Source organism: Lynx canadensis, chromosome C2 (genome assembly GCF_007474595.2).
Source record: "Lynx canadensis isolate LIC74 chromosome C2, mLynCan4.pri.v2, whole genome shotgun sequence".
Classification (NCBI taxonomy): Eukaryota; Metazoa; Chordata; class Mammalia; order Carnivora; family Felidae; genus Lynx; species Lynx canadensis.
Genome location: NC_044311.2, coordinates 33,961,887 through 33,987,877, shown reverse-complemented (window position 1 = coordinate 33,987,877; position 25,991 = coordinate 33,961,887). Strand labels below are relative to the sequence as shown.

General features: G+C 46.4%; 1 protein-coding gene across 9 annotated transcripts in view; it reads right to left on the bottom strand.

Moving 5' to 3' along the window:
- The window catches only part of MRAS (muscle RAS oncogene homolog), a 56,454-nt gene that overhangs the window by 10,525 nt on the left and 19,938 nt on the right, over positions 1-25,991 (bottom strand). For 7 of the 9 annotated variants that reach the window (XM_030329186.1, XM_030329182.1, XM_030329184.1 and 4 more), the window contains 2 exons: positions 21,363-21,573; positions 141-294 (listed from right to left, as the gene is read on the bottom strand). In XM_030329186.1, the coding sequence (XP_030185046.1) occupies positions 141-294; positions 21,363-21,555 (347 nt within the window). In that variant the 5' untranslated portion in view covers positions 21,556-21,573. Of the gene's footprint in view, positions 1-140; positions 295-723; positions 924-8,160; positions 8,300-21,362; positions 21,574-25,991 lie in introns of those variants that run through there. The other 2 variants (XM_030329188.1, XM_030329189.1) reach the window with 2 other exon arrangements.

Sequence of the window (25,991 nt, the reverse complement as noted above, 5' to 3'; positions counted from 1 at the left end):
ATGGAAAGAACTGGGGTAGGAGCCCAAGGGACCAATGTCTGAATTCACCTCTGCCCCTCTGTGCCTCAGTGAGAGAGACTGAGACAGACAGAGCCTGCTCTGAGCCAGAGGCTGGGAGGTCCTGGCCCAGCTGCCCTTACCTGTCCTTGACACGCAGGATGAGCTGGTGGAAGCGGTCCACGTGCTCGAAGCTGGCCTTGTCTGTCACCGAGTAGACGATGAGGAAGCCGTCCCCTGTGCGCATGTACTGCTCCCGCATGGCGCTGAACTCCTCCTGCCCGGCTGTGTCCAGAACTGGAGTGGGATGAGGCCACTCAGAGGCTGTCACCCCCCACTGTGGAGCCCTCCTGGCCTGAAGACCCCCATGCTGCCACTGCCATCCCCAGGGTGGCTCCAGACAAGCTGTCCCCACGAGAGGCTGCATGAGCTCCCTGGGCTGAGGTGTAAGGGACCCAGCAGGGCCTCAGACACTTCAAAGTATGAGGCTCTAAGAGACTCATTTGTGGACCTGCTGATTCCAACCTACTGTGCTCCCTGGGCCTTAACAGCCTGTCTACAGAAAAACCTCACAAAGTCCATGATCAACTCTGCTACACAACCCCTCTGGGGTCCCCACACCTGGGCTTGGATCCTGCTGCAGCCCTTACAGACTGATTTCTGGGGAAGTTACCTGACTCTCTGAACCCCCTTTCCTCTTTTGTAAAATAGACACAACGCTTCCACCTTGTAGCTCCTTGGGAGGAGAGCCCAGGACATGCGCTGGGGAAGCCCTGAAGAGGCCATCCCAGGTCAGGAAGGGTCCTCAGTTCCGGTATGGACAGACAGCAGGCAGGCCATGGGGAAGGAGAGGCCTCTGAGAGCCAGGATCACTTGCCCCTAGGATGGGGCTGTCACAGGGGTGATGGGAAGGGAAGCTGGGGAAGGAAACAAGAATGGCTGGGGAGACAGAGCAGGGCACCATCTCGGCAAAGGGTCTCTCCCCAACCCATCCATCCCCTCTCCTTCCCTCCACCCTATGGACTTCTCAAGCCAATTCCCCTCCAGCTTCCTTGCTGCTTAGTTAAATGCGCACCCCCAGGCTGTTTCAGAGGGGTGACAGCCACTGCTGGGGGTTCTCCTCTGAGATGCACAGGCCTGACCCCCTTAGGCCTCCTGAAGCCCCTCAGCATCCCACAAGTCTCTGCTCACCATCCGGCCTCTCCCATTTCCTAGCTCACTCTACTCTCAGACCCACCTGCCCTCTCCCTGGAGGCAGTGGAGTAGGTAGTTATAGATTTTGGAGCCAGATTCTGGGCTGAGTCTGATTCTTCATTCCTAGAGTGTGATTCAGGGCAAGCTCACTTCTCTGAGCCTTCGTTTCCTCAAATGGGGATGCTAAGCGTTGTTTTAAGTGAAAATATTTAGACCCTTGGAGCAACGCCTGCCACAAAGAAGCTCTGGAGGAGTGTCTGTTTCGAGCTTGTCTTCCTCACCTGGGGTGCCATCCCCCAACCATCCCTCCTCTCTTGCTCCCCTTGCCTTGGCCAGCTGACTCTGACTCACTGCATTCTCGTGCCTGAGCCTCCGGGACTCTCCCCACTCCTGTATAGCCCCTTCATGGCATACTGTTCTTGCTGCCCATTTCATAGGCCCCACCTGGACTGTCACCTCCCAGAGGCAGGGGCCTGGTCTATTCGGAACCTGGCACAAACAGAACTCAAATAGTAGCTGAATGAGTAAATGAATGTGAAGTCTACTCAATTTTGTTCATTCATTCACTGAAGAAATATTGGAAAGCCTACGATGTGCCAGGCAGTGTTGTAGGCACTGTAGATGCAACATCAATGAGGCAAAATCTTTGCTCTCCTGGGACTCATAATCTAGTGGGGAGACTGGCAAACAACTGAATGGGTAATATAACATCTGGTGGGGATGAGTACATACTGTGAAGATCAATATAGCCAGCTGAAGGTAATTGATGGGAGTTGGTGTAATTTTGGGTAGGGATCGAGGACACTAAATAAATCCCATCAACAAAACAGATGAAAACATCACAGGTTTGGCTGAAGGGATGGGAAGGCCCAACATTCAGTTGGTATGTAATTAATGTATTCACAGATTTTGAAGGTGTGTATTATCCAAAACAAAAACTAGAGATCTAGGGGTGCCTGGGTGGCTCAGTCGGTTAAGCATCCAACTTTGGCTCAGGTCATGATCTCGTGGTTTGTGGGTTCCAGCCCCACATCGGGCTCTGTGCTGACAACGTGGAGCCTGGAGCCTTCTTCAGATTCTTTGTCTCCCTCTCTCTCTGTTCCTCCCCTGCTCCCACTTTGTCTCTCTCTCCCTCAAAATGAATAAACATTAAAAAAAATTAAAAAAAAAAACAAACAAAAAAACTAGAGATCTAGGATAAGTGAAAAAATATGTTCAGAATTTTGAAACCCCAATTTAATAGGGAGCTGAAAATCGAAATGGACCCTCTGGAAAGGAAAAATGGTCGTTTCACACACTGATTGCCGTAGAAGTAATATTATATCCATGCTTTCTAACAGAATTCTTGGGGGAAATACTTCAGCAAAGTGAAAAATAGGTCCATGAAAGAATATAAATAATGATAAGCAAGGAATACAGCAAAACATAAGAGTTAAGTTTAAATAAACATCATTTTAGGATTTGAAGTAAATTAATGACAGTTTAGAACTAAAATCTATGATGATCCATCTGTGAGGGGCGGGGCTGGGGAAAAGTAAGCTACTACTAAATTTCTTGCCTCATTTAGGAATAGACTAAAGATAATAATTACATCCAGATGTTAACAGAAAAATATAATCACACACACACACACCAACACATGTCTGTACATAGAATAACCACTAGACATAAAACTCAAAAGTTCCTAATCATCAGAAGAAAAAAAAAACCCAACAGAACAAAGTAAATGGGACCAATCCAACAAAAGGCAAGAATAAACTACACAAAAATATGAAAGCTAAAAAAGGAGACATGAAAGAAGATGGCAGACGTAATTCTAACTATGCCTAACAATAGTAAATGCAAATGGACTAAACCCACCTATTAAGGCAGACACCCAATACAAAATCCACTTGTCTGCTACTGCAAAAGACACATATAAACCAAAATGACACAGGAAGGATGAAAAATGAAGGGATAAAAAAGGATATGCCAGCCCCATGCATCCACAAAACAGGATTCAAGGCCAACGCACTGGACAGGACAAATCAGAGTATTTATAATGGGAAAAAGTACAAGCATCAAGGAGTGCCAAAGTCATGAATCATAAGCACATAAGAATGTTGCCTAAGATTCATATGTACAAAAACCTGATTTTTTTTTTTAAATTTTTTTCAACGTTTATTTATTTTTGGGACAGAGAGAGACAGAGCATGAACGGGGGAGGGGCAGAGAGAGAGGAAGACACAGAATCGGAAACAGGCTCCAGGCTCTGAGCCATCAGCCCAGAGCCCGACGCGGGGCTCGAACTCCCGGACCGCAAGATCGTGACCTGGCTGAAGTCGGACGCTTAACCGACTGCGCCACCCAGGCGCCCCAAAAACCTGATTTTTAAATATAGTAGGTATTGGCAAATCTCATGATCATTGTGAGAGAACTGAACAGGCCTCAATGGGCACATGAAAAGATGCTCCACATCACTCATCATCAGGGAAATACAAATCAAAACCACCATGAAATACCACCTCACACCTGTCAGAATGGCTAAAATTAACAACACGAGAAACAACAGGTGTTGGCGAGGATGCAGAGAAAGGGGAACCCTCTTGCACTATTGGTGGGAATGAACCGGTGCAGCCACTCTGGAAAACAGTATGGAGCTTCCTCAAAAAGTTAAAAATAGAACTAAAGGGGCGTCTGTGTGTCTCACTGGGTTAAGCGTCCTACTCTTGATTTCAGCCCAGGTCATGATCTTATGGTTTTTGAGATCGAGCCCCACACTGGGCTTCATGCTAACAGTGCAGAGCCTGCTTGGGATTCTCGCTCTCTTCTCTCTCTCCATCTCTCCCACGCATTCTCCCTCCCTCTCACTCTCTCTCTCAAAATAAATAAACAAACTTAAAAAAAAAAAGAACTACCCTAAGACCTAGCAATTGCACCACTAAGTATTTACCCAAAAGATACAAAAATACAGATTCAAAGGGGTACATGCACCCTGATGTTTATAGCAGCATTATCAGTAATAGCCAAATTATGGAAAGGGCCCAAATGTCCTTCGATTGATGAATGGGTAAAGAAGATGTTGTGTGTATATATATACGATGGAATATTACTCAGCCTAAAAAGAATGAAATCTTGCCATTTCCAACAACGTGGATGGAGCTAGAGTGTATTATGCCAAGTGAAATAAATCAGAGAAAGACAAATACCATATGATTTCACTCATATGTGGAATTTGAGAAACTCAACAGATGAACATAGGGGAAGGGAAGGAAAAATAAGAAAAACAGAGGGAGGCAAACCATAAGAGACTCTTAAATACAGAGAACAAATTGAGAGTTGCTGGAGGGGAGTGGGGCGGGGGATGGGCTAGATGGGTGATGGGCACTAAGTAGGCACTTGTTGGGATGAGCACTGGGTGTTGTACGTAAGTGACGAATCACTAAATTCTACTCTTGAAGCCAATACGACACGATATGTTAACTAACTAGAATTTAAATAAAAATCTGGAAAAAAAAGAACTGAACAGGCCTGTCTTAGAGACAGATCACCTGGCCCCTCAAAAGTAATGATCTCAATAATACCAAATTTAAAAACATCATCTGAGAGAACAAACTTTACACTCAAACAGTAAATAAGCATTTTCAAACACAGGAAATTGTCACAAAAATTGGCCATATATTAAGCCATCAATAAAAATTTCAACAAATTTCTGAAAGCAGATGTCATATGCAGCTATCTTTTTGTCTAACGCAAAACTATCAGAAATTAACAGCAACACATATGTAAAAGAAACTATCCACTTCAAAGTTTAAAGAGTGATACTGCTCAAAAATGCTCTAGTTAAAGAGAAAAGCAAAGTACAAGTTACAAACGATTTAGAATTTAATGACAATAAACAACAATAAAACCCCTGGTTTGAGGCCAAAGTGGTACTCAGAGGAAAATTACAGCTTTAAATGCACTTCCAAAAACAAGAGACTGAAAATTAACTAAGCATTTAAATGAAGGGGCTAGGAAAAGAAAAATAAAACCAAAGAGAGAAGAAATCATCAATGAAAGTAGAAATTAAGAAAATGAGAGGAAGTAAAAGTAGTAGATATCTAAAAATCAAAATCTGATTCTTTGAAAAGACCAATTAAAGAAAAAAAAGCCTGGGGTGCCTGGGTGGCGCAGTCGGTTAGGCGTCCGACTTCAGCCAGGTCACGATCTCGCGGTCCGTGAGTTCGAGCCCCGCGTCAGGCTCTGGGCTGATGGCTCGGAGCCTGGAGCCTGTTTCTGATTCTGTGTCTCCCTCTCTCTCTGCCCCTCCCCCGTTCATGCTCTGTCTCTCTCTGTCCCAAAAATAAATAAACGTTGAAAAAAAAAATTAAAAAAAAAAAGAAAAAGAAAAAAAAGCCTTTAGTGATTCTTATCAGACAAAAAAAAAGAAAAAAGAAAAAAGACTAATAAGCCTTTGGATTGAGGAAAGGCCTATGACTATGGATCTAGATATATATTTAATTATGAAAGAAAACTATATGCAGTTTTATAGCAATAAATTTTCAATTCTTGATGAAATGGACAATTTAAGGAAAATATAAATGAACAAAACTGGCCCAAGAAAATATATAAAATCTGAATAGGTCAATAATTACCCATGAAATTAAAGAGACAAATCTCCCCCATGAATGGCACAAAGCTCTTTTTATTAGGGACAAACTGTTCCAGAGCCCAGAAAATAAAGAACTTTCCAGCTCATGGAAACAGCCTAGCATAGTCCTAATCACAAACCGGACAGGGATGGCACATGGTTGTGTGGTAACATCCAGGCCTGCCCCACCTTTGGGGAACAGGAGCAGCCTGCACATGGGACTCTAAGAGGTGCATTCAGTCAGTCATCCATTTGCCAATTACTTCTTGAGCACCTACGCAGTGCCATCCACTCTGCTTGGTACTTCAGGTGGTTAAAAAGAAAGCTGCATCTCACTATCAAGGTACTTACAGGCTAGCTGGGCTGACACTTGAAGAAAAATAATACAGGACAGAAAGTGATACATACTATTGGAGATCTAGGGAAGGGGCGGGGGGGGGGTCCCTTCAGCTTGGAGGGATAATGGAAGGTTTTAGCCAAGAAGGGATACTTATTCTGCCCTTAAAAGAACAGCATTTGACATAAAAAAGATAGGGCCTGGGGAAGGCCTTCCAGGCAGAGAATCAGCATGGGCAACGGCCTGAAGGCTAGGAAGAAAAGAGTCGTGGGGAGGCTGGTGTGCAGGCATAAAAGGTCTGTGATGGGAGAGAGGTCGAGGAGACCAGAGGCTGTGCCCCTTGGATCCTACACTAAAATGTTTGAACTCAGTGGGTGCTGGGGAGCTACCGAAGGTTCAGAGAGGGGAGAGATGTAGTGAGAGGGTAAGTCTGGCAGCCAAAGAGGGAGGGGACTGGAGAGGGAAGCTGTGAAGAGGTGAAGGAGGGACCAGGGCAGAGGCAACCAGGGTGTCAGCGAAGGCAGATGTGTTTGAAGTGGAGAGAAAAAAATGAATGGGCAGACACTGAAGACACAGAACATAGAGAATGGGGGCCAAGGGGAAAGAGGAGAGTGGAGGGCGCCTTGGAAATTCTAAACCTTAGGGCCCCAGAAGGGCAGATGCAACCAGGAAGGAGCAGATGGGGGCTGAGCTGGGCCTGGTCTGGTTTGGGCTTCATCCCTCCCCTCCACACACATACACCTGGAAGGGGCACAGGCCCCTTGTCAGTAGCTCTGCCTCCAAAAGAGGCTGAAGATAATGGGCAGCTATGCATTTCAGAAATTACGATTCAGCCTGCATTTCCCATGCCTGATGTCATGAAGGTAGGAGGATTCCAGAGAAAGTATTAGTCACTGTGGGAAAAGAGGTGTTTTGCCGATGTGTGTGTGTGTGTGTGTGTGTGTGTGTGTGTGTGTGTGCATGTGTGTGCGTGTGTGTGAGAGAGAGGCAGACAGAGACAGAGACACAGGCACCCAGGGCAGAAGGAGGGAAAAGAGATAAAGATTCTGGAGACAGAGAGGGTCAGCGCTGTGTACCTCTGTCTGCTTTGCCCCAGTCTTCCCATCCAGAGGATAATGGGGCCAGCAGTGTGGCTGAGGAGGGTTTAAGTGGAAACCCCAGGGCTGTTCTTAGATCTTGTGAATTTCAGAATCCAAGTCCCACGTGTGGGCATGGCATGGGGCCCCCCACCCCCGCAGGTGGGCAGTCAGCATGGGTCCCAGCTGAGCCTTCCTCCTTCTCCCTCCTCATCTCCCTCCCACTCTTCCTCTTCCTTCTTCTCTTCTTCCTCTTCTTCCTCCTCCAGGGCTTTCAGTGGGAGGCACACCCTGCCATGGGCTCAGGGCTCTGACCTTGGCGGCAGCCCAGGGTACAGTCTGAGCTCTTTGGCTGACAAGAGTCCTTCCCACCATGTTCCTACTGGCAGAAGGCACTTTGCTGGGGTTTTATGCACACACGCCCTCTGGGTCCTCTTCATGGCCTAGTACAAATGCAGACACTGAGGCCCAGAATGTTAAAGGGATCTGCTCAAGGCTGCATACTGGGAAGGAGGCCACTCCAACTTCCCCAAGACCCAGCTGTCCCTACTCATCCAGTCTTTTATCTTCAACCAGAGGGTGCGGGTCTGGCCACCCAGAACCCGCCGGATTGTGTCTCAATTACAAGCCTTTGCACAAGGCTTGCACAAATGAACCAGAATACCCTCTCCGCCAGCTACCCCAGCCATCCCGCCGCATGGCTGCAGTCTGCCTCCTCTCCTGAGAGCCCAAGCCTCTGACCTGTGTCTTTGAACCCTTCCTGTTGGGTTATGGGTTCCGTGGGTCTCTCCTAGTCAGTGCCTCCAGGCCTGGCTCAGCTCCCCACCACGGCGGGGGCGGGGGGAGGGGAACTCCAGAGGGCGAGTGGGAGGGGAGCCTGGCTTTCATTTCCCTGGGTGTCTCAAAAGCTTCAGCACCCAATGCAGGTCCAAAAAAATACTTACAGAATGACTAGACAGATCACATGCATGCCATAGGAAATGCAGTTACTGTGTTCGATCAGCCCAGGCCAGCTTTAAGGGAAATCACTAAGAAGTGACTTTTTAACTTGTGTAACGCACCCTTCATGGTGAAGTAAGGGTTCTGGAATATAAAACAACAGAGATGATGATTTCTAGAGATAATACGCCTCCAAGGACCATGCCTGCTGTTTTCTACCTTTCTCTAATCCACAGACCCGTAGTGGGAGGCAGGAGTGATCATGCCTATTTCACACGGGAGTCAGGCGGGGAAGCCTGTGCCCTTCCCAGGAGAAGACTCCAACAAATACATGCCACCTAGTTGAGCATCAGTAGGGATGAGGGCTCTTTACTATGTTACTTGTGTTCCCCTTTCTGGGTAAGGGTATACATGGAGTGGGCTGAGTGTCAGGCAGAAGGGCTGGACCCATCCACCATGCACTGTTCCCAGAAAAAGGGCTGCTTTCTTCTCTAAAGTGCTGGCAGGGTGTGGAAAGCCAGGCCACTTGGGACTCTCTAAGGGGGAGGGGGCAAGATCCTGCAGCACATACGGCTGGCTCCCTGGTGATGTGGAAGCTTCCCTCTGGCAGTGGCCCCAACCTCAACTCACTGACTTAAGGATGACAGGACAGAAGCTGGCCACCAGCCTTAGGGGACAACTGCTCGAGAGGCCACACTATGGCAGCTGGGGGAACGGGAAGAAGCCCTGGAATACATTTTCATGGGGTCCCTAAATTCCCTGACCTGGAGAACATATTGCATGTGTGGGTGCACATTCTCTCAGGGAGATGGTCTATGGTTTTGTGGAATTCTTAGAAGAGCTGGGAACACCTCTACCCCAAACAAATACCCCTCTCAGGGAAAGAAGAGGGCAGCAGGGGTGTGGGTCTCAGCTGTGTAACCAGGAACATCCCAGGGACAGATGGTAGCAGGGCAGGGGGGTGCTGGTAATGGAGAGGAACAGGGAGGCAAAACATTGGCCTACAACCCCATTTCTTCCTCACAACCACTCACAACCAGTGGGGGGGGGCAACATTTTATAGGTGAAGAAATGAAGCAGGGCAAGGCGATGACCTGCCCAGGTTCCCACTGCTGGCGAGCAGGAGAGGCACGATTTGAACACCAGACCATCTGGAGCCAAGCCTTGCTCTGCTGCTGGCACCAGCCTGTCTTTGACTGGGCAGCCAGCAATGTCCGCAGGGCCTGTGAAGAGGCACAGGTCTACACGGAGGGGGTGAGGACAGAGCACCGAGGTCTGCTGAGACGGAAAACACCATCCCATCTGCTTACCCCCAACCTTCCACCTACCTCACACCTGCCCCTGGGTGGCCACGCATAGCTGGGAGGAGAGAACTCAGAGCCGTGCTCCTTGCTCCCTTTAAAGTCCTAGCACCGACTTCCGGGGCCCTTAAAGCACCCAACAAATCTAAACGTGTCCCCATCCAGTCTTCTCCTACTCCTGGGCCACAGCTTCCCACGGCCTCCTCTGCTCCAATCTCCATCCCCAGCTGAGTGAAACAGGTGTGAAACAGAGATCATCAGCTAAATTCCACAAGCTTCCAAATCAACCCACCTTACAGACCGAGGAAGCCTCACACACTGCGGGGGAGGCAAACGCAGCCACTGCAGAAAATGGTTTAGCATTTCCTTGAAAAGTGAAACATGGAGTTACCATAGGACCCAGCCAGTCCATGCCAGGGACACACTTGAGAGAAGTGAAAACATATCTACACAAAAACTCGCACACGAATGTCTGAAGCAGCACTATCCATTGAAGCCCCAGAGTGGAGACAACCCGAATGGCCAGCAATGGATCAGTGGATAAAGAAAATGTGATGCATATCCATATACTAGAATACTATTCGCACATAAAAAGGAACGAAATTCTGATACAAGCTCCAACAGGATGCACCTTAAAAACAGCACGTTGAGTGAAAGAGCCTAGTCACTTTCTAAGTGAAAGGCTACTTAGAGTATGGTGCCATTTATATGAAATGTCCAGCATAGGCTGATCTGTAAAGACAGAAAGTCTGTCAGTGGTTTCAGGGACTGGGGGAGGTGGTGGGGGAGAATGGGGAATGACTGCTTAATGGAGTGAGCTTTCTAGGGGGAGGTGGTGGAAATGTTGAACAATCAGTGGTGATCCAAGTGATTGCTGATTTGTGAATCAGTCAGCAGTTGTGACTGCACAACTGTATATCTATACTATTTAAAGGAGGGAGTTTTCCATGGAGTTACATCTCAATTAAAAAATGTATGAGGGGGGCGCCTGGGTGGCGCAGTCGGTTAAGCATCCGACTTCAGCCAGGTCACGATCTCGCGGTCCGTGAGTTCGAGCCCCGCGTCAGGCTCTGGGCTGATGGCTCGGAGCCTGGAGCCTGTTTCTGATTCTGTGTCTCCCTCTCTCTCTGCCCCTCCCCCGTTCATGCTCTGTCTCTCTCTGTCCCAAAAATAAATAAACGTTGAAAAAAAAAATTAAAAAAAAAATGTATGAGGGACCCCCTCTCTTTTTCTCTGAAACGCACACTCCCACTGTCTTCTTACTACGGGGATGACCTGGCCCTGCTCCTGTCCAAGCCCATCCCCTCCAAATGGACACTGGATCCTGTCCTCTTCCACCTATACAAGGGCACTGCTGCTATTGTTGTCTCCTGCATCATCCATTTCTTTCTCTAGTGGTTCATTTCCACCACAATGTAAACATACTTTAATTTCTCTCACCTTAAAAAAAAAATTAAAGTCAAAAAAATTACAAGTAAAAACCCTGCCCCTTGACCTCACATCTCCTTCTGGCTGCTGTCCATTTCTCTGTTCCTCTTTACAGCCACACCCCTTGACTTGTCTGTTCTCATTGCCTGCTCATCCTCTCCTCCACTCTCTCTTGAATCCACTATGATCAGACTTCCATTCCTGACCACTCTATCAAAATTGATCTAGTCAAGTCACCAATGACTTTCATGTCACTGAATCCAGTTGGTACTTCTCAGTCCTCAACCCACTGGGCCACCTGCTGACATCTGACATTAATCTGGCTCGTGCACTCAGGCCAGTAGTTGATGGTTCCCTCCTTTCTGAAGAGCCTTGGGACATTGCTCTCTCCGGTTCTTCTCCTACTGCAGTGACTGGTCCTGTTCTGTCCCTTTATCTCTCTACCCTCTAAATGCTGGTGGGTCCCCACACTCAGTCCCCCAATTCACTTTGTTGGCCACCTCTCATCTCATGGCTTTACATGTCTACTCCAAAATTTCCATCTCCAGCCTATACATCTCCCCTTACTCTAGATTCAGACATTCGGCTGCCTGCATGACTTCTATCTGTATATGAGAAAGGCATCTCAGATTTAACATGTCCAAAATTAAACTCTTGATTTCCCCCCAAACTTGCTTTTCATCAGTCTTCCTAATCTTGATAAACCTAACCATTCTACCAGTGTGCAGGCCGAAGGCTTTCTCTCTCTACCCCCACCCCATGCCATATACTCCATCTACAAATGCTGTTGTTTCCTCCTCCAAAATACAACAGGAAGCTACGCTAACTCCTTCTCACTACCGCCTTCAGCGGTGCCCTAGTCCAAAATCGTCACGTGACTTTTAAGAGCAATCAACATGAAGTTCTGAAATCAGGGCAAAAGCGTAAATTAACTGCAGGGGTATAGGATCTGTCAACAATGTAAGAGGAAACCCACCTGAGGTTTAGGGTACAAACCCCAGGACTGAATCCTGGCTCTGCTGTGACTTTGAAGGGGGAGGGGCATACATTGCATACACACTGTCATCACACAGCCTTGTTGAGCTGACTCGAGGTCACTGCCTGATGGGGTGAACCTCAGCTCCCAGGCCGGCTAGTGGGCTAAGCTGACACAGAGCAAGAGTAAGATCTTTTGATTCGGGGTCAGAGGAATGGGGCTCTAATGAGCTGTGTGACCTTGGACATGTTATTTCCCCTCTCTGAATCTTGGTTCCCTCCGCCTGCAGGGGCCTTACCGATCGGAGGACGGCTGGACAGGCGCTGGAGCAGGAGGTCTGGGTCCCCAGGGACACGGGACAGCAACAGCAGCAATTTCCCAATGTTATGGAAGCATTTCACTACTTTATCAACTAGTATGGCAGTACTGGTGGGTACTGGCTAAGGAGCAGCTGTGCTCACCGGCATGGTGGAGACATTAACCTCAGTTTAGCAGAACTGTTATGAGGATGAAATAAAACAATCCCTGCAAGGTCCTTAACACAGGCTCTGGCCTTCCAGAAAAGTCTGGTCAGGAGTAACTGCTCCCACTGCAGTGAAGCAGAAGGAGCCACTGTGAAAGAGGGTTTGGCTTCAGTGCACCAGGAGGCACTGCCCTGAGCTCCTTGGAGATCAGTAAGCCCCACGTTACTGGAAGCATTCAAGCAGTGATGGCTGGCGGAACCAGAATAAAGAGTCAGGCAGAGGCCTGCAGGGCTGGATTTCATAATCTGAGGCCATGTTCCCTCATAAAGAAAAAGAGGGAAATTCCTCCCACATCACTGCCAGCAGGAAAAGAGGAGGATGGGTGGAAAGGTGGAACGACAGGCCAGCTCTGGCTGTACCCCACTTTTAGTTGGGGGGCCACGGGGCGGTGCTTACTCTGAAGCTCTAGCTCAGAAAAATACACTCAATAAATGTTCCTTTTCCTCTCGCTGCCCTTCCAATGTCCTCCTTCCCTCTTCCTCCCCAGAAAGAATGTGGATTCAAGTGTTCAGGGAAAAGCCAGGTCCAGGCTGCTCCGAGAAGACAACAGCACTTGTGTCTGAGGTTTGGGCAGAAGCCAGGGTGGAAACATCCCAGCTTCTGAGGGTGCAGGAGAAGGGCTGGAGCTTTCACTCTGCAAAGACCAAACTGTCAATGGGGACACAGGGGGCCAGGGCGGCTGCAGAGCTGGGCCCGGGAGCCCACAGTGGGAAGAGGTGTCGGGAGAGTTAGGGCCGCTGCTGTTCTCCGTTGGTGGAAGAAAGATGCAAGGCTGGGAAGAGGGTGGGACTGGGAACTGTACAGCTGAGAAGCCCAGTGACACCCATCCCTGTTGTAGGTAGGATTGCGGAGGATGCGGTCAATACCCTTCCCTGCAGGGCCAAGGTTTAGGCGCAAACAGGACAGGAAGGGGGATGTGCTCAGCAGAGTTAAGACGCCCTGGGCCTGCTCTGCCTCTAGCTTGACTTAGGCAAGTCACTTCTCCGTCTGCACCAGTTTCCTTAGGTATATAGTGAGGGGGGTGATACCATAGAGTTCAGGAGCCTGCCAGCCCTAGCCTAACAGAAAAAAATAGGCTCACAAGAACTCCAAGACAAAACAACTGGAAGCACGGACTGGAACAGATATCTGTACGCTCGTGTGCACAGCAGCATTATTCACAAGAGCCATGAAGTGGAAAGAGTCCCAGGGTCTGCTGCTGCACAAATGGGCAAACAAAATGTGGTATATACATACAGTGGGATATCACTCAGTCTTAAAAAAGATGAAATCCTGACACATGTTACGACGTGGGTGGATGGACCTTGAAGACATTGCACTAAGTTAAATAAGCCAGTCACAAAGGAACCAATGCTGTATGAGTCCACATACATATATGAGGTACTCAGAGTAGTCAAATTCAAAGAGACAGGATGTAGAACGGTGCTTCCAGGGGCCGGGGGAAGGGGAGTAGGAGTTATTGTTTGCTGGATGCAGAGTATCAGTTGGACATAAGTCTGCGGAGGGATGGTGGCGACGGCTGCACAATAACATGCATGGACTTAAGGCCACAGACCTATACACTTAAAAACAGTTACAATGTTAAGATTTATGTCTATTTCACCACAATAAAATCATACGTACATACAGATGTACATACATACATACATACATACAAAACCTCAAGGCTCTGCCCAAGGCTTGGTTCTTCCTCATTCATGAAACCTGAGAACTGGGATATGGTGAGTCCTGTAGTTGAAAGCCAGGGTGAGGGGGGGACCAAAGTCAAGGACCGAGAGAGAAGGCTGGAGAGCCGGGAGAGGTGGGCACAGCAGAGAGGTGGGCACCGGGCAGCGGCGAGACGTTCCCAGAACTGGGCTGTAACAATGACATGACAGGTGAAGTCAGGGTCCCATAGGACCTGTGGGAAAGAACCCAGAGCAGGCTTGCTCCAAAGCCTAGTAGTCCTAGACACTGGGGACCCCAGCTGCTGGCCCCTGAGGTCAGCTGTCTCCTGTGTCTTAGATTCTGGGAGAACCAGGGCAATGAGGTCCCTTGAAAGAGAGCAAGAAACAAGTCTGTAAGTAAGCAGAAGCCTCTGAGAATCCTGTGTGGCAACCAGAGAAGGCTTTTTGAGCAAGCCTGGGAAGAATAGTTGGCCCTCTGAAGGGCCTTGGGCAAGTTGCAAGCGGGACAGGTGAATACGTCTTTTGACCCTGATAATCCAGGCCACGTTCCCCTCTTCCCAGGATTTCAATGTCCATTCCCAGAGGTCCAGGGATCAGCTTGTGAGGTGGGAGAGGATTTTCCCACCCAATCAGACTAACAGAGAATCCAGGAGACAAAGGGGAGTTCAAGCCACTGCTAGCTGTGTGAATCTTGCTGTGCTTTATTTTTAGGGAGATAACAACAGTAGCTAGCACAGTACTGTTGTATTAAAACAGAGCATATGCAACGTGCTTGGCATGAAGTTTGCACATAGTAATTGCTCAGTAAAGATCATTACTGCCCTCATAATTATCCCCCTCCTCCTCCTCATCAAGCTGCCATGTTTTTGCTCTTTTTGAATTTGGAAGAAGAGCAAACCCCAGAATTCAGAGCCCTTGGAAGGCTTCCCAGGCTTAGCACTGCGCCCCCCAGGATGGTATGGCCTCCAGGGAAGCAGGAGGTCAGGACTCTGGATGCCCGAGGAAAGTCCTGACCATCCCAGGGCTGCAATCTACCCTAGAGGAATCTAGACTCAGAAGGGGTCAGAATTATACTCAAGCATAAATATAACCAGCCTTTGATTAAAACTCCCAAAACATGGGGTAGGCATCTTTTTAAATGCCAGACTAATTAATATTTAAAAGGAATGTTTTAAGCCTTTCTTTTCTCTTAACATTTATTCAGTTTTGAGAGACAGACAGTGAGTGGGGGAGGGGCAGAGGGTGAGGGAGACACAGAATCCAAAACAGGCTCCAGGCTCTGAGCTGTCAGCACAGAGTCTGATGCGGGGCTTGAACTCACAAACCATGAGATCATGACCTGAGCTGAAGTCAGCTGCTTAACCAACGGAGCCACCCAGGTGCCCTGACCTGCCTTTCTTTTCTTAATACAAGACTTAACTCAGTGGAGAAATGTAGCAATCTAGCATCTGTGCCTGAGGATGCCCTGGGTGGGCAATGCCCTGAATTAGGTTGGGTTCAGGGGGCAGGTTGAGAGGCACAGCATCCCAGGGGAGCCCAGGAGATTCAGAACACAAGCTTTGCAAATTTGTGCTTATAAAGTAGTGCTGTGGCCATGCTTCCCTTTTCCCTGCTGCTGCTGAAATAATAAATATTTTTATTGTGATAATAAACATTATCACAAAATCTTCCTAAAAATCACCCTTGGGAACTTTTTTTCCCCTCAGAAACGAATCTAATACCCAAAGTTACTTTAAGAAAAAGTTAGAGAAGTCAACACGGCTGTATAGAGAACTAATATTCATTAAGTCCCAATTACGCACCAGGCAATGATGTTGCTCTCTTACATGTATTATGCCATGTTTTTCGGGATGTTTTCTGTGGAAATAGTCCAGAATGATGTGCTAACAGCGGTCCTTTGGGAAACCCTAAGGACAACCTATCCTACCAATACATTTCCAATATTATGTTTGTATATTGAAGATTCTCTTAAGTCCCACAGTAAAGAAACTGCTTATAGTTCTTTAACTCCGTATATCCCAAAATGCGGCATATAGTCGAATGGGTGACGCATGAGATGATTTTTAGCAGGTGCATAAATGTAAGTTTTAACTTTTAGTGGTTATAGATATTTATTATATAACACAGCTAGCACTTCACACCTGTGACTGCACATATACTGTTCAGGACTTAGTCATACATTCATTTCACACACATTTACTGAGGACGTACGATGAGCCAAGCAGTCGTCTTGACACCGAGAATATAGCAGTAAATAAAGTCTCCGCTCTCAAAAATTTATATTTTATCGGGAAGCAATAAAAACTCAAGTAAATATAGGGAGCAAATATATGTTTACCAGTAAAAGGTAGAATAAAGAAAAAGAGTTAACAAGGAGACAGAATGACAGGGGTGGGGTGGCTGCTGGTACAGATGGTTTGGTCAGGGAAGACTTCTTAGGTAAACTTAACATTTGAGTGGAGACCTACACAAAGGTGAGAATGTATTGCTGAAGGAAGAACGTTCTAGACAGAATACCAAATGCAGAGTCCCAGAGGCGGGAATGTGCTTGGTTCCTGGGGAACGATTCAGTTTCAGGACTACAGCCAAAGCCCTGAAGGATGGTGGTTTTTAAAACTATGATATAATTCAAATACCATAATATTCGCCCTTCCTAAGAAAAAAAATTTTTAATGTTTATTCATTTTTGAGAGGCACAGAGTGAGTGGGGGAGGGGCAGAGAGAGGGAGACACAGAATCCCAAGAAGGCTCCAGGCGCTGAGCTGTCAGCATAGAGCCCGAGGCGGGGCTCGAACTCACCGACGGCGAGATCGTGACCTGAGCCGAAGTTGGACGCTTAACTGACTGAGCCACCCAGGTGCCCCTCGCCCTTCTTAAAGTACACATTTCAGTATACACACAAAGCTGTCACATTTTTTTTTTTTTAAGTGGTGATTCAGGGGGTGCCTGGGTGGCTCAGTCAGTTAAGCATCCAACTCTTGGTTTGGCTCAGGTCATGATCTCATGGTTTGTGAGTTCGAGACCCACATCAGGCTCTGTGCTGACAGCATGGAGCCTGCTTGGGATCCTCCCTCTCCCTTTCTCTGCCCCTCCCCTGCTTGCACTTGCTTGCTCTCTCTCTCTCTCTCTCTCTCTCTCTCTCTCTAAATCAATAAATAAACTTTAAAAATTAAAAAAATTTTTTTTAAATGAAGTGATGATTTGGTTCTGGTTCCAGCCAAGATGGAGTAACAAGGACCAGATTTATCGTCTCACTTGAAACAACCAAAGATCAAACAACATAACAGACATTCATACAACGTTCCACCCAACAATGGCAGAATACTCATTCTTTTCATGTGCACATGGAACATTTACCAGAGAGAACATACCCTGGGTCATAAAATAAGCCTCTGTAAGTGTTAAATAATTTAAATCATATATTTTATGTTCTCTGACACAGTGAAATTAAAATAGAAACCAGTAACAGAAGGATCTCTGGAAAATTCCTAAATACTTGAAAGCTAAATATTTCTAAATAACCAATGGGTCAAAGAAAATCTCAGAAGGGAAATAGGAAAGTATTCTGAACAGAATGAAAATGAAAACACAGTGTATTAGAATGTGTGGGATGCTGCTAACCAAGTAGTCTGGGGGAATTTATAGCACCAAATGAAGATCTTGGAAAAGAAGAAATGTTCAAATCAATCATGTAAGCTTTCACTTAAAAAAATTAGAGAAAGAAGAACAAATTAAATCCAAAGTAGGCAGACAAAAGGAAATAATAAAGCTAAGAGTAGAAATCAATGGAACCAAATGGGAAAAGTCAATGGACTCAAGAGGTGGTTCTTTTGTGAAAATCAATGATATCGATAAATCTCTAGACTGTCTGTTTAGGGAAAAGGAGAAGACACAAATTAAAAACATCAGGAATGAGAGGGGAAACATCACTCTGGATTCTACCGACATTAACAGGAGAATAAGAGAATATCATGAACAACTTTACGCCAATAAATTTGGTAACTCTGATGAACTGAACAACTTTTTTAAAGACACCAACTACCAAAACTCACTGAAGAAACAAATAACCTGAATATCCCTATATTTACTAAAGGAATTGAATTTGTAGTTAAAAAATCTTCCAACAAAGAAAACTCCGGCCCCAGAGTGCCTCGTAGGTGTATTCAACTAAATATTTAAGGAAGAAATAATACCAATTTTGTTCAAACCCCTCCAGAAAATTGAAGAAGAGCATATTTCTCAATGCATTCTATAAAGCTAGCATTACTAGGCATGACAAGAAAACCACAGGCCAGTATAGCTCTCAAGAACATACACACAAAAATTCTAAACAAAATTTTAGCAAGTCAAAGCCAACATTACATAAAAGAAGAAAGCATCATGACCAAGTGGGATTTATCCCAGGGAGACAATATTGGTTTAACATTATAAAAATTAACATAATTTGCCAAAATGACACACTAAAAATGAAATACCATATGAGTATCTAAGTAGACACAGAAAAGCATTTGACAAAAATCCAATATCCACACCTCATAAAAGTTCTCAGGAAACTAGTAATAGGAAGTTCTTCAACCTGATAAAGGGAATCGATAAAAAACCTACAGCTAACATCCTATTTATTGCTGAAAGACTGAAACCTTTCTCCTTAAGATCAAGAACAGGACAAGTATGTTTTTAGTCAGTGAAATCAGGCAAGGAAAAGAAACAGAAGCCATCCAGTTTGCAAACGCAGAAGTAAAACTATCTTTACTCGCAGACATGACCATCTCTGCAGAAAGCCCAAAGGAATCTACTAAAAAGCCACCAGAACTAATAAGTGAACTTAGCAAGGTTGCAGGTTACAGTTAATACACAAAATGTAACTGCATTACTACATATTAGCAACAAGTGACAACTGCAATAAAAAAATATCATTTATAATACAGATTGTAGATATAAATCTGACAAAATAGGTAAAAGACCTATGCAATCAATTCTGTAAAACAACTGATGAGAGAATTAAAGAAGACCTAGGGATGGGGCGCCTGGGTGGCTCAGTCGGTTGAGCGTCCGACTTCAGCTCAGGTCATGATCTCACGGTCCGTGAGTTCGAGCCCCGTGTCAGGCTCTGTGCTGACAGCTCAGAGCCTGGAGCCCGTTTCAGATTCTGTGTCTCCCTCTCTCTCTGCCCCTCCCCCATTCATGCTCTGTCTCTCTCTGTCTCAAAAATAAATAAACATTAAAAAAAATTAAAAAAAAAAAAAAAAGAAGAAGAAGACCTAGGGGTGCCTGGATGGCTTGGTCAATTGAGCTTGAGTGTCTGACACTTGATTTCGGCTCAAGTCACAATCCCTGGGTTGTTGGATCGAGACCGAGTCAGGCTCCATGCTGAGCCTGCTTGGGATTCTTTCTCTCTCCCCTTCTACCCCTCTCCCCTACTCACACTCATGCTCTCTCTCTCTCTCTCTCTCTCTCATAAAAAATAAATAAAAAAAAAAATAAAGAAGACCTAAGTACATGGAGAAATACTGCATTCATGGGTTGAAAGGTTCAACATTATGAGGATGTCAATTCTTCTCAAATGTGCAGATCTTTAGATTCAACACAATCTCAATCAAAATCTAGAATTTTAGAATTTAACTGGTTCTTATTTTTTTTATTTTTATTTTTTTTATATATATGAAATTTATCGACAAATTGGTTTCCATATAACACCCAGTGCTCATCCCAAAAGGTGCCCTCCTCAATACCCATCACCCACCCTCCCCTCCCTCCCACCCCCCATGAACCCTCAGTTTGTTCTCAGTTTTTAACAGTCTCTTATGCTTTGGCTCTCTCCCACTCTAACCTCTTTTTTTTTTTTTTTTCCTTCCCCTCCCCCATGGGTTCCTGTTAAGTTTCTCAGGATCCACATAAGAGTGAAACCATATGGTATCTGTCTTTCTCTGTATGGCTTATTTCACTTAGCATCACACTCTCCAGTTCCATCCACGTTGCTACAAAAGGCCATATTTCATTTTTTCTCATTGCCACGTATTAACTGGTTCTTAAATTCATATAGAAATGCAAAGGACCTAGACTGGCCAAAGCAACTTTGAAAAAGAACAAACTTGGGGACTTAACAATACATGATTTTAAGACTTGTTATCAGTCTACAGTTATCAAGACAGTGTGGTATTGGTGATAAGACAGATGGATAGGTCAAACAAACAGAATATATGGGCAACTAATTTTCACCAAAGGTACAAAGGCAATTCAGTGGTGAAAGAAGAAACTTTTCAACCAATAGCCCTGGAACACCTGCATCTCCATATACGAAAAAAACAAAAAAACAAACCCCCAACCTCCCCCGCCAAAAAACAATTTTGTTCCATACCTCACACCATATACAAAAATTAAGTCAAGGTAGATCCTAATGCTAAATACAGAACCTAAAGCCATTAAACTGCTAGAAGAAAATGTAGGAAGAAAACCTTTGTGACCTTGGGTTAGGTAAATATTTTAGACATGACCAGAAGCACAATCCATAAAAGAACAAGCTGATAAACTGGACTTCCATCAAAATTAGAAGCTCTAGTCTTTGAAAGACACTGGTAAGAGAATGAAAAGCATGTCACAGACTGGAAGAAAATACTTGCAAATCACATATCTGATAGTGCATCCCAGTGGCTTTCAAAGCTCACTTCCTACAATTACAGTCTATCCTTAATGGCTCTTTGTTTAAAAGAGAGACTCAGTACGAAGTCATAACCAGTAAGAATCTGGAGCAGCGGTTCTCTACTTTAGCATCACCTGGAGGGTTTGTTAAAACACAGATTGCTGGGCTCCACCCTCAGAATTTGAACCAGTAGAGCCTGAGGGTTTTCATTTCTGGGAAGCTCCCTGGTAATCTTAGGCTGCTGGCCTGGATACCACAATTTGAGAATTGCTAATCTAGACCAATTTAGACTACACTAGAAACAATGTCAAATGCAAGATTTCCCCCTCTCAAAGGGAAATAAACTATGCTTGCTAAAAAATAGTTTGTCTCTTCCCCATTTTTTTAGGAGCCAGAGACATCTGTAAATGTTAATCAGAGCTTCAGATCAGCAAGAAATAACAAACATGACATCACTGGGTTGGCACGATGCTAGCCTCTTTGTTGAATACGCATTTTCGTTGCCACAAAGCTATTCAGAATTCACCCTGGAAAACATACACGGCCTGACACCGACCATCCCATAATGACAACGTGAAAGACACTATCCGCCCCAGGGAAGTTGGTCAACTTCCTCTGACCCTCCGCGTCACGTGCCCCACCCCCATGCAGGGCTACCATCCGTGTCTCACCGTCCAGGATGGCCCATTGATTGTCAATCTCCGTATGTTTCAGGTAGGAGTCTTCGATGGTCGGGTCGTAGTCAGGCACAAAGATCTTCTGGAAAAACTGGATGGTGAGGGCGCTCTTGCCCACACCCCCATCTCCCACCACCACCAGCTTGTACGTGGGGAGGTTGTCACTGGGGACGGCACTGGTTGCCATGTTTCTGATAGGTCAGACCTGGGGAGGCAAGACATGCGTAATGAGGCAGGAGGCTTTTTCCTTTCTGACCTTGAGTGGAAAATATTCATGAGTTTTCCTCCCTCCTTATAGAGTAGTGAATACTCCCAATTATATGTTTATTCAATCATCTATTGAATATCAACTATGTGCCACACCCGGTCTTGCAGACGTAGCACTACTAGATGCCATGAGGTCTTTAACGAGTAAAGCCAAAAAAGCCGTGTTAAAGAAGCTTTTCCATCACTAAAGTCTGCCCTAGTCATGTACAGGTGAACATGTGCGTGCCAGTCTGAGCAGGGATGGCACAGAGGTTCACCTTTTACATCAACTCTAGTCACAGGACTGCTGTGCTTGAGGATTTGAGGCCCCCCAAACTACAGAAAGGACGGGCATAGCAGCCTAGTACCCTCCCACCCCCCGCTCTTAGAATTTAGTGATCCTGGCTCCTTTCTCTCAGTCTCCTTGCCCATGGTCATGCAGAAAGTTGTGCTGGTGGGGCACCTGGGTGGCTCAGTTGATTGAGCATCTGAGTCTTGATTTTGGCTCAGGTCATGATCCCAGGGTCATGGGATTGAGCCCCGCACTGGGCTCCACACTGAGCATGAAGCCTGCTTGGGATTTTCTCTCTCCCTCCCTCTCTCAAAATAAAAACAAAACAAAACAAAACAAAAATCTCTCTCTCTCTCCCCCTCTGCCCCTCTTCCCAGCTTGTGCGCGCGCTCTCTCTCTCTCTCTCTAATAATAAAAAAAAAAAAAGTTGTGCTAGAATCTCGTGGCATCTGGTCAACCTGTTTTAGTTGGGAGGGGGGTGGAGAATGATGTCACGTCTAGCGAAGGCAGTGGTTCTCAAGCAGGGGCAGTTTTGTCCCTGGGGGACATCTGCAATGTCTGGAGATAATTCTGGCTTATTAGTGGGTGTTACTGGCATCTAGTGAGTGGAGGCCAAGGCTGCGGCTACACATCCTCCTACAACACACAGGACAGCCCCCCTCCCCCAATAAAGAATTATCTATCCTGCGATGTCAGTAGTGCTAAGGCCGAGAAACCTTGAGCTAAGGAGACCAGGCAGGAGCCAGAAATGTGGCGCCAGGATTCCAAAGAATAACTGAGCCTTAACAGATAAGGACTGACTGTGAAGAGGTGATGGCAGAGGAGTGAAGAGTCATCTTTGGAAACAGTGTCATAGAGAGACAAGGAGGAGAGAGAGGCAGGGAGCATGGAAGGAGCCCTCAGCCAAGGGTGGTTGCCAGAGACTTAAGCCGCTACCTGCGGACGCGCCAGGGGGCCAGGGAGAAGCAATACCACCTCCCGTTCTGGCAATCCTAGGCAGCATGGAGACAGACCTGGTGCCAGGGGAGCACAAGCTTGATCCTGCCTCGGTGTACCAGCAAAGCAACAATCTCTGTGCAACTGGGAGGCAGAAAGGCACGGTGGAACGTGTGACAGGGACACTGAAGGGTCAGGGGACAATGGACTGGGAGTCCCGTGTGCACTGCTGCTTGTTGGGAAGGCCATGCAGAGCCACCATTTCCTTACCTATCAGATTAAAGGGCTGGATTTTTTACAGTTATTTGCAGCTCTAAAAGAGTCCTCAACTCTAGATTTCAATACAAAAGGTGTTAGACACAAATGTAGGTTATGTGGCCACACTGATTCGCGTGGGGCTACAGGAGAGAGTGATTGCATAACCTTGTGCAGTTACGGAAGCTTGGTGTTGACATTTAGGATTTCTCTGCAGTGACAGGAAGTACAGGCGCTTTTATACCCTGCGGGTGGCGTATACGTCTGTCCTAACCAGACTGAGAACACACTCGCATCAATATATCAAAATGTAAAATGACATACCTTCTCTTGGACCTATATGATATATGAGAACTTATGCTAAGGAGATAATCAGATGAGTGAACGAAGATGTTAGGAAGAGGGGCAAACATGGAAATGACTTAAATGCTGCGGGGGGGGGGGGGTTAAAGAAAACGTTTATCTACACAATGCAATACTATGTAGCCATTAAAAAGGATGACGGTCACTAACCTAGAAAAAGTTTATATTAGGTATGAAAAAAAAACCCAAACAGCTGCGAAACAACACATACGTATGATTGCACGTCCATGAAGTCACCCATCTATGAATCTGTATGTCTAGATGTGGTTCTAGGCAGAGAGAAGACTGGCACATTTGGGGGTACCTGCTCAATTTTCAACTGGCTACAACAAGCTAGTATTATATATGTATCCTGGGAAAGCTTAACAACATTAAAATATTCCCACCCGTAGGACTAAAAGGTACAGCACAGGGAATAGAGTAGATGGTATTGCAACAGTGTTGTGTGGGACCCATGGCAGCTACACCTGCGGTGATGACATAACATACAGAGTTGGTGAATCACCATGTTGTACACCTGAAACCAATGTAACGTTGTGTGTCAACTATCCTCAAAGAAACAAAGTTTTTAAATGTTCCCACCAAATAAAAGGTTCAGGCTACCTGAAAATGTAGGACTCTGTGTCCTTCCAGGGGGGATTTAAGCTCCTTTGGTGCAGGATATCAGGTCCATTTGGTGCTGCACCTCCCTAAGCAGGATAAAGGTGGGGACACATTGAGGCCTTGGTGAACTGAGTTCTCCCACATGACGAGAGATGACAATCCAAGGGGCTGCAGGACAGTTGGAAGAAAACAGGGCTAGCTCTCTCTCCTTTGCCTCTCAGGTTTTGAGGAGCGAGATGTTGGTGTGGTCCCCTCACTGTCCTTCCTTACCCGTCATCTTGGCCGTGGGTGGACAGGGACACTGGGCCAGGGTGACCATATTTGCCTGTGAAAGAGGCTCTTTTTAAAGCTCCCTTCCATTCTCTGCTGGCAACGACATGAATAAAAAGTACTCAGTGGGTGGAAAGGTATCAAGAAAGAAAATTCTTTCTCTTGACTTTCTTCTCAAAATAAAACAAGATAAGAAATACACTAGTAAGTATGATAGAGGACACGAACTGAATCTTTGAGGTGGTGCTCAGACCACCCACAGGAGAATCACCTGGGGACCTGCTTGCCAAGCAAGGCAGCTGGCAGGAAACGGTCAGATGAAGGGCTCCTTCCTTTCACAGAGTCCTGCACTCAGGGGTTTAGCTCCCAGGAGACCACAGGCAGCCAACTCGGGGTTCCCTCCCAACTAAGACTCAATGGAAGCAGGTCAGAATGCACAGTTAGCACAAAACTTGGACCGGATCCCTTGTGGTGAAAAACCCTTTAGCACTGCTCATAGCTGATGGGCCAAGTTCCGGCTCCTTCACTGACATTCGAGGCTGGCACTGGTTGCCACTGCTGACCTCTCCAGTGGTAGCTATGCCACAACCTCTCATACTCTACTCTCTCTTTCTCTCAACCAGCTTTGTGCTCACCCAGTGTGCTCTGTGGTCACACAGAGTCCTCTGCAGATACCCAGGGCCCCCCTCGGGGAGCATACACCTCTTCACAGGTCAGGCCTGGGCCCAGGAATCCCCTCCTATGGGAGGCATCAGCTTCTGGTCTGTGCCCTGTAATTCCTTGTGCAGAGGGCACGAACAAGCTTGAAATCCACACTTAAATGTGCACAAAAGGCAGGGACTGCAACTTGTCCCTCTCTGTGTCACCAAAGCCTAGCAGAGCATCAACAAGGATGTAAGTCTAGCTGAAGGAATTAGAGGCTCAATGCCGGCATTTCCAAACAACTATCAGACCACCTACTGGCCACAGCATTGGCCCTGACCATGCACGGGGCTAAGGGGCAACCCTCCCAGCCAGGAGTTAGGACTGTCTCCCTCCTTCTACCAGGTCAGACCAATCACACAAAAAAGCCCTTCTGAAAGCAAGTGTGGGCCCAGGAAGGGAAGAAGGTGTTGCAGGGGCATGAGAGTGAGTCCAGAACTCCCCCTCCCCCAATTCTAAAGGTTCTTCTCCTGATGGGCATGTTTTTCCAGCCTTCAACCTCCCCCCAAATAATCCCTGACTAAATGATGTCCTTGTAAGTGCATGCACCACACTCCTACAAAATAAGCTGGACTCGAGTGGTGAAGAGAAAGACTTTTTTTTACAAGTCACCACAAGCTATGATGAAAATTGGTTGGTGGTTAAGAAGCAAAGTGCTTACATTCACAAGACCCCCCCCCCTCCTCTCCAGCCTGTCCGACTAGAAGATCAGAGCTCTTTCTAGATCTTTTTAGATTAGAGATCATTCTAGAATGTCAGTTCTTTACCTTTTGTAGATCATGGATAGCCCCTCTGAGGTGGGAAGGTAGTGTAAGGTGGACCTAGGGTCTCTCTCTGAAGCTCCTCCACCAGTTTTCTATGCTGGATACTCTCCTACTGACCAGGCAAGGGACCTTGGGCAAGTTACTGTTCACAGCCTCAGTTTCCTATTTTGTAAGATGGGATGGGTTAGAAAA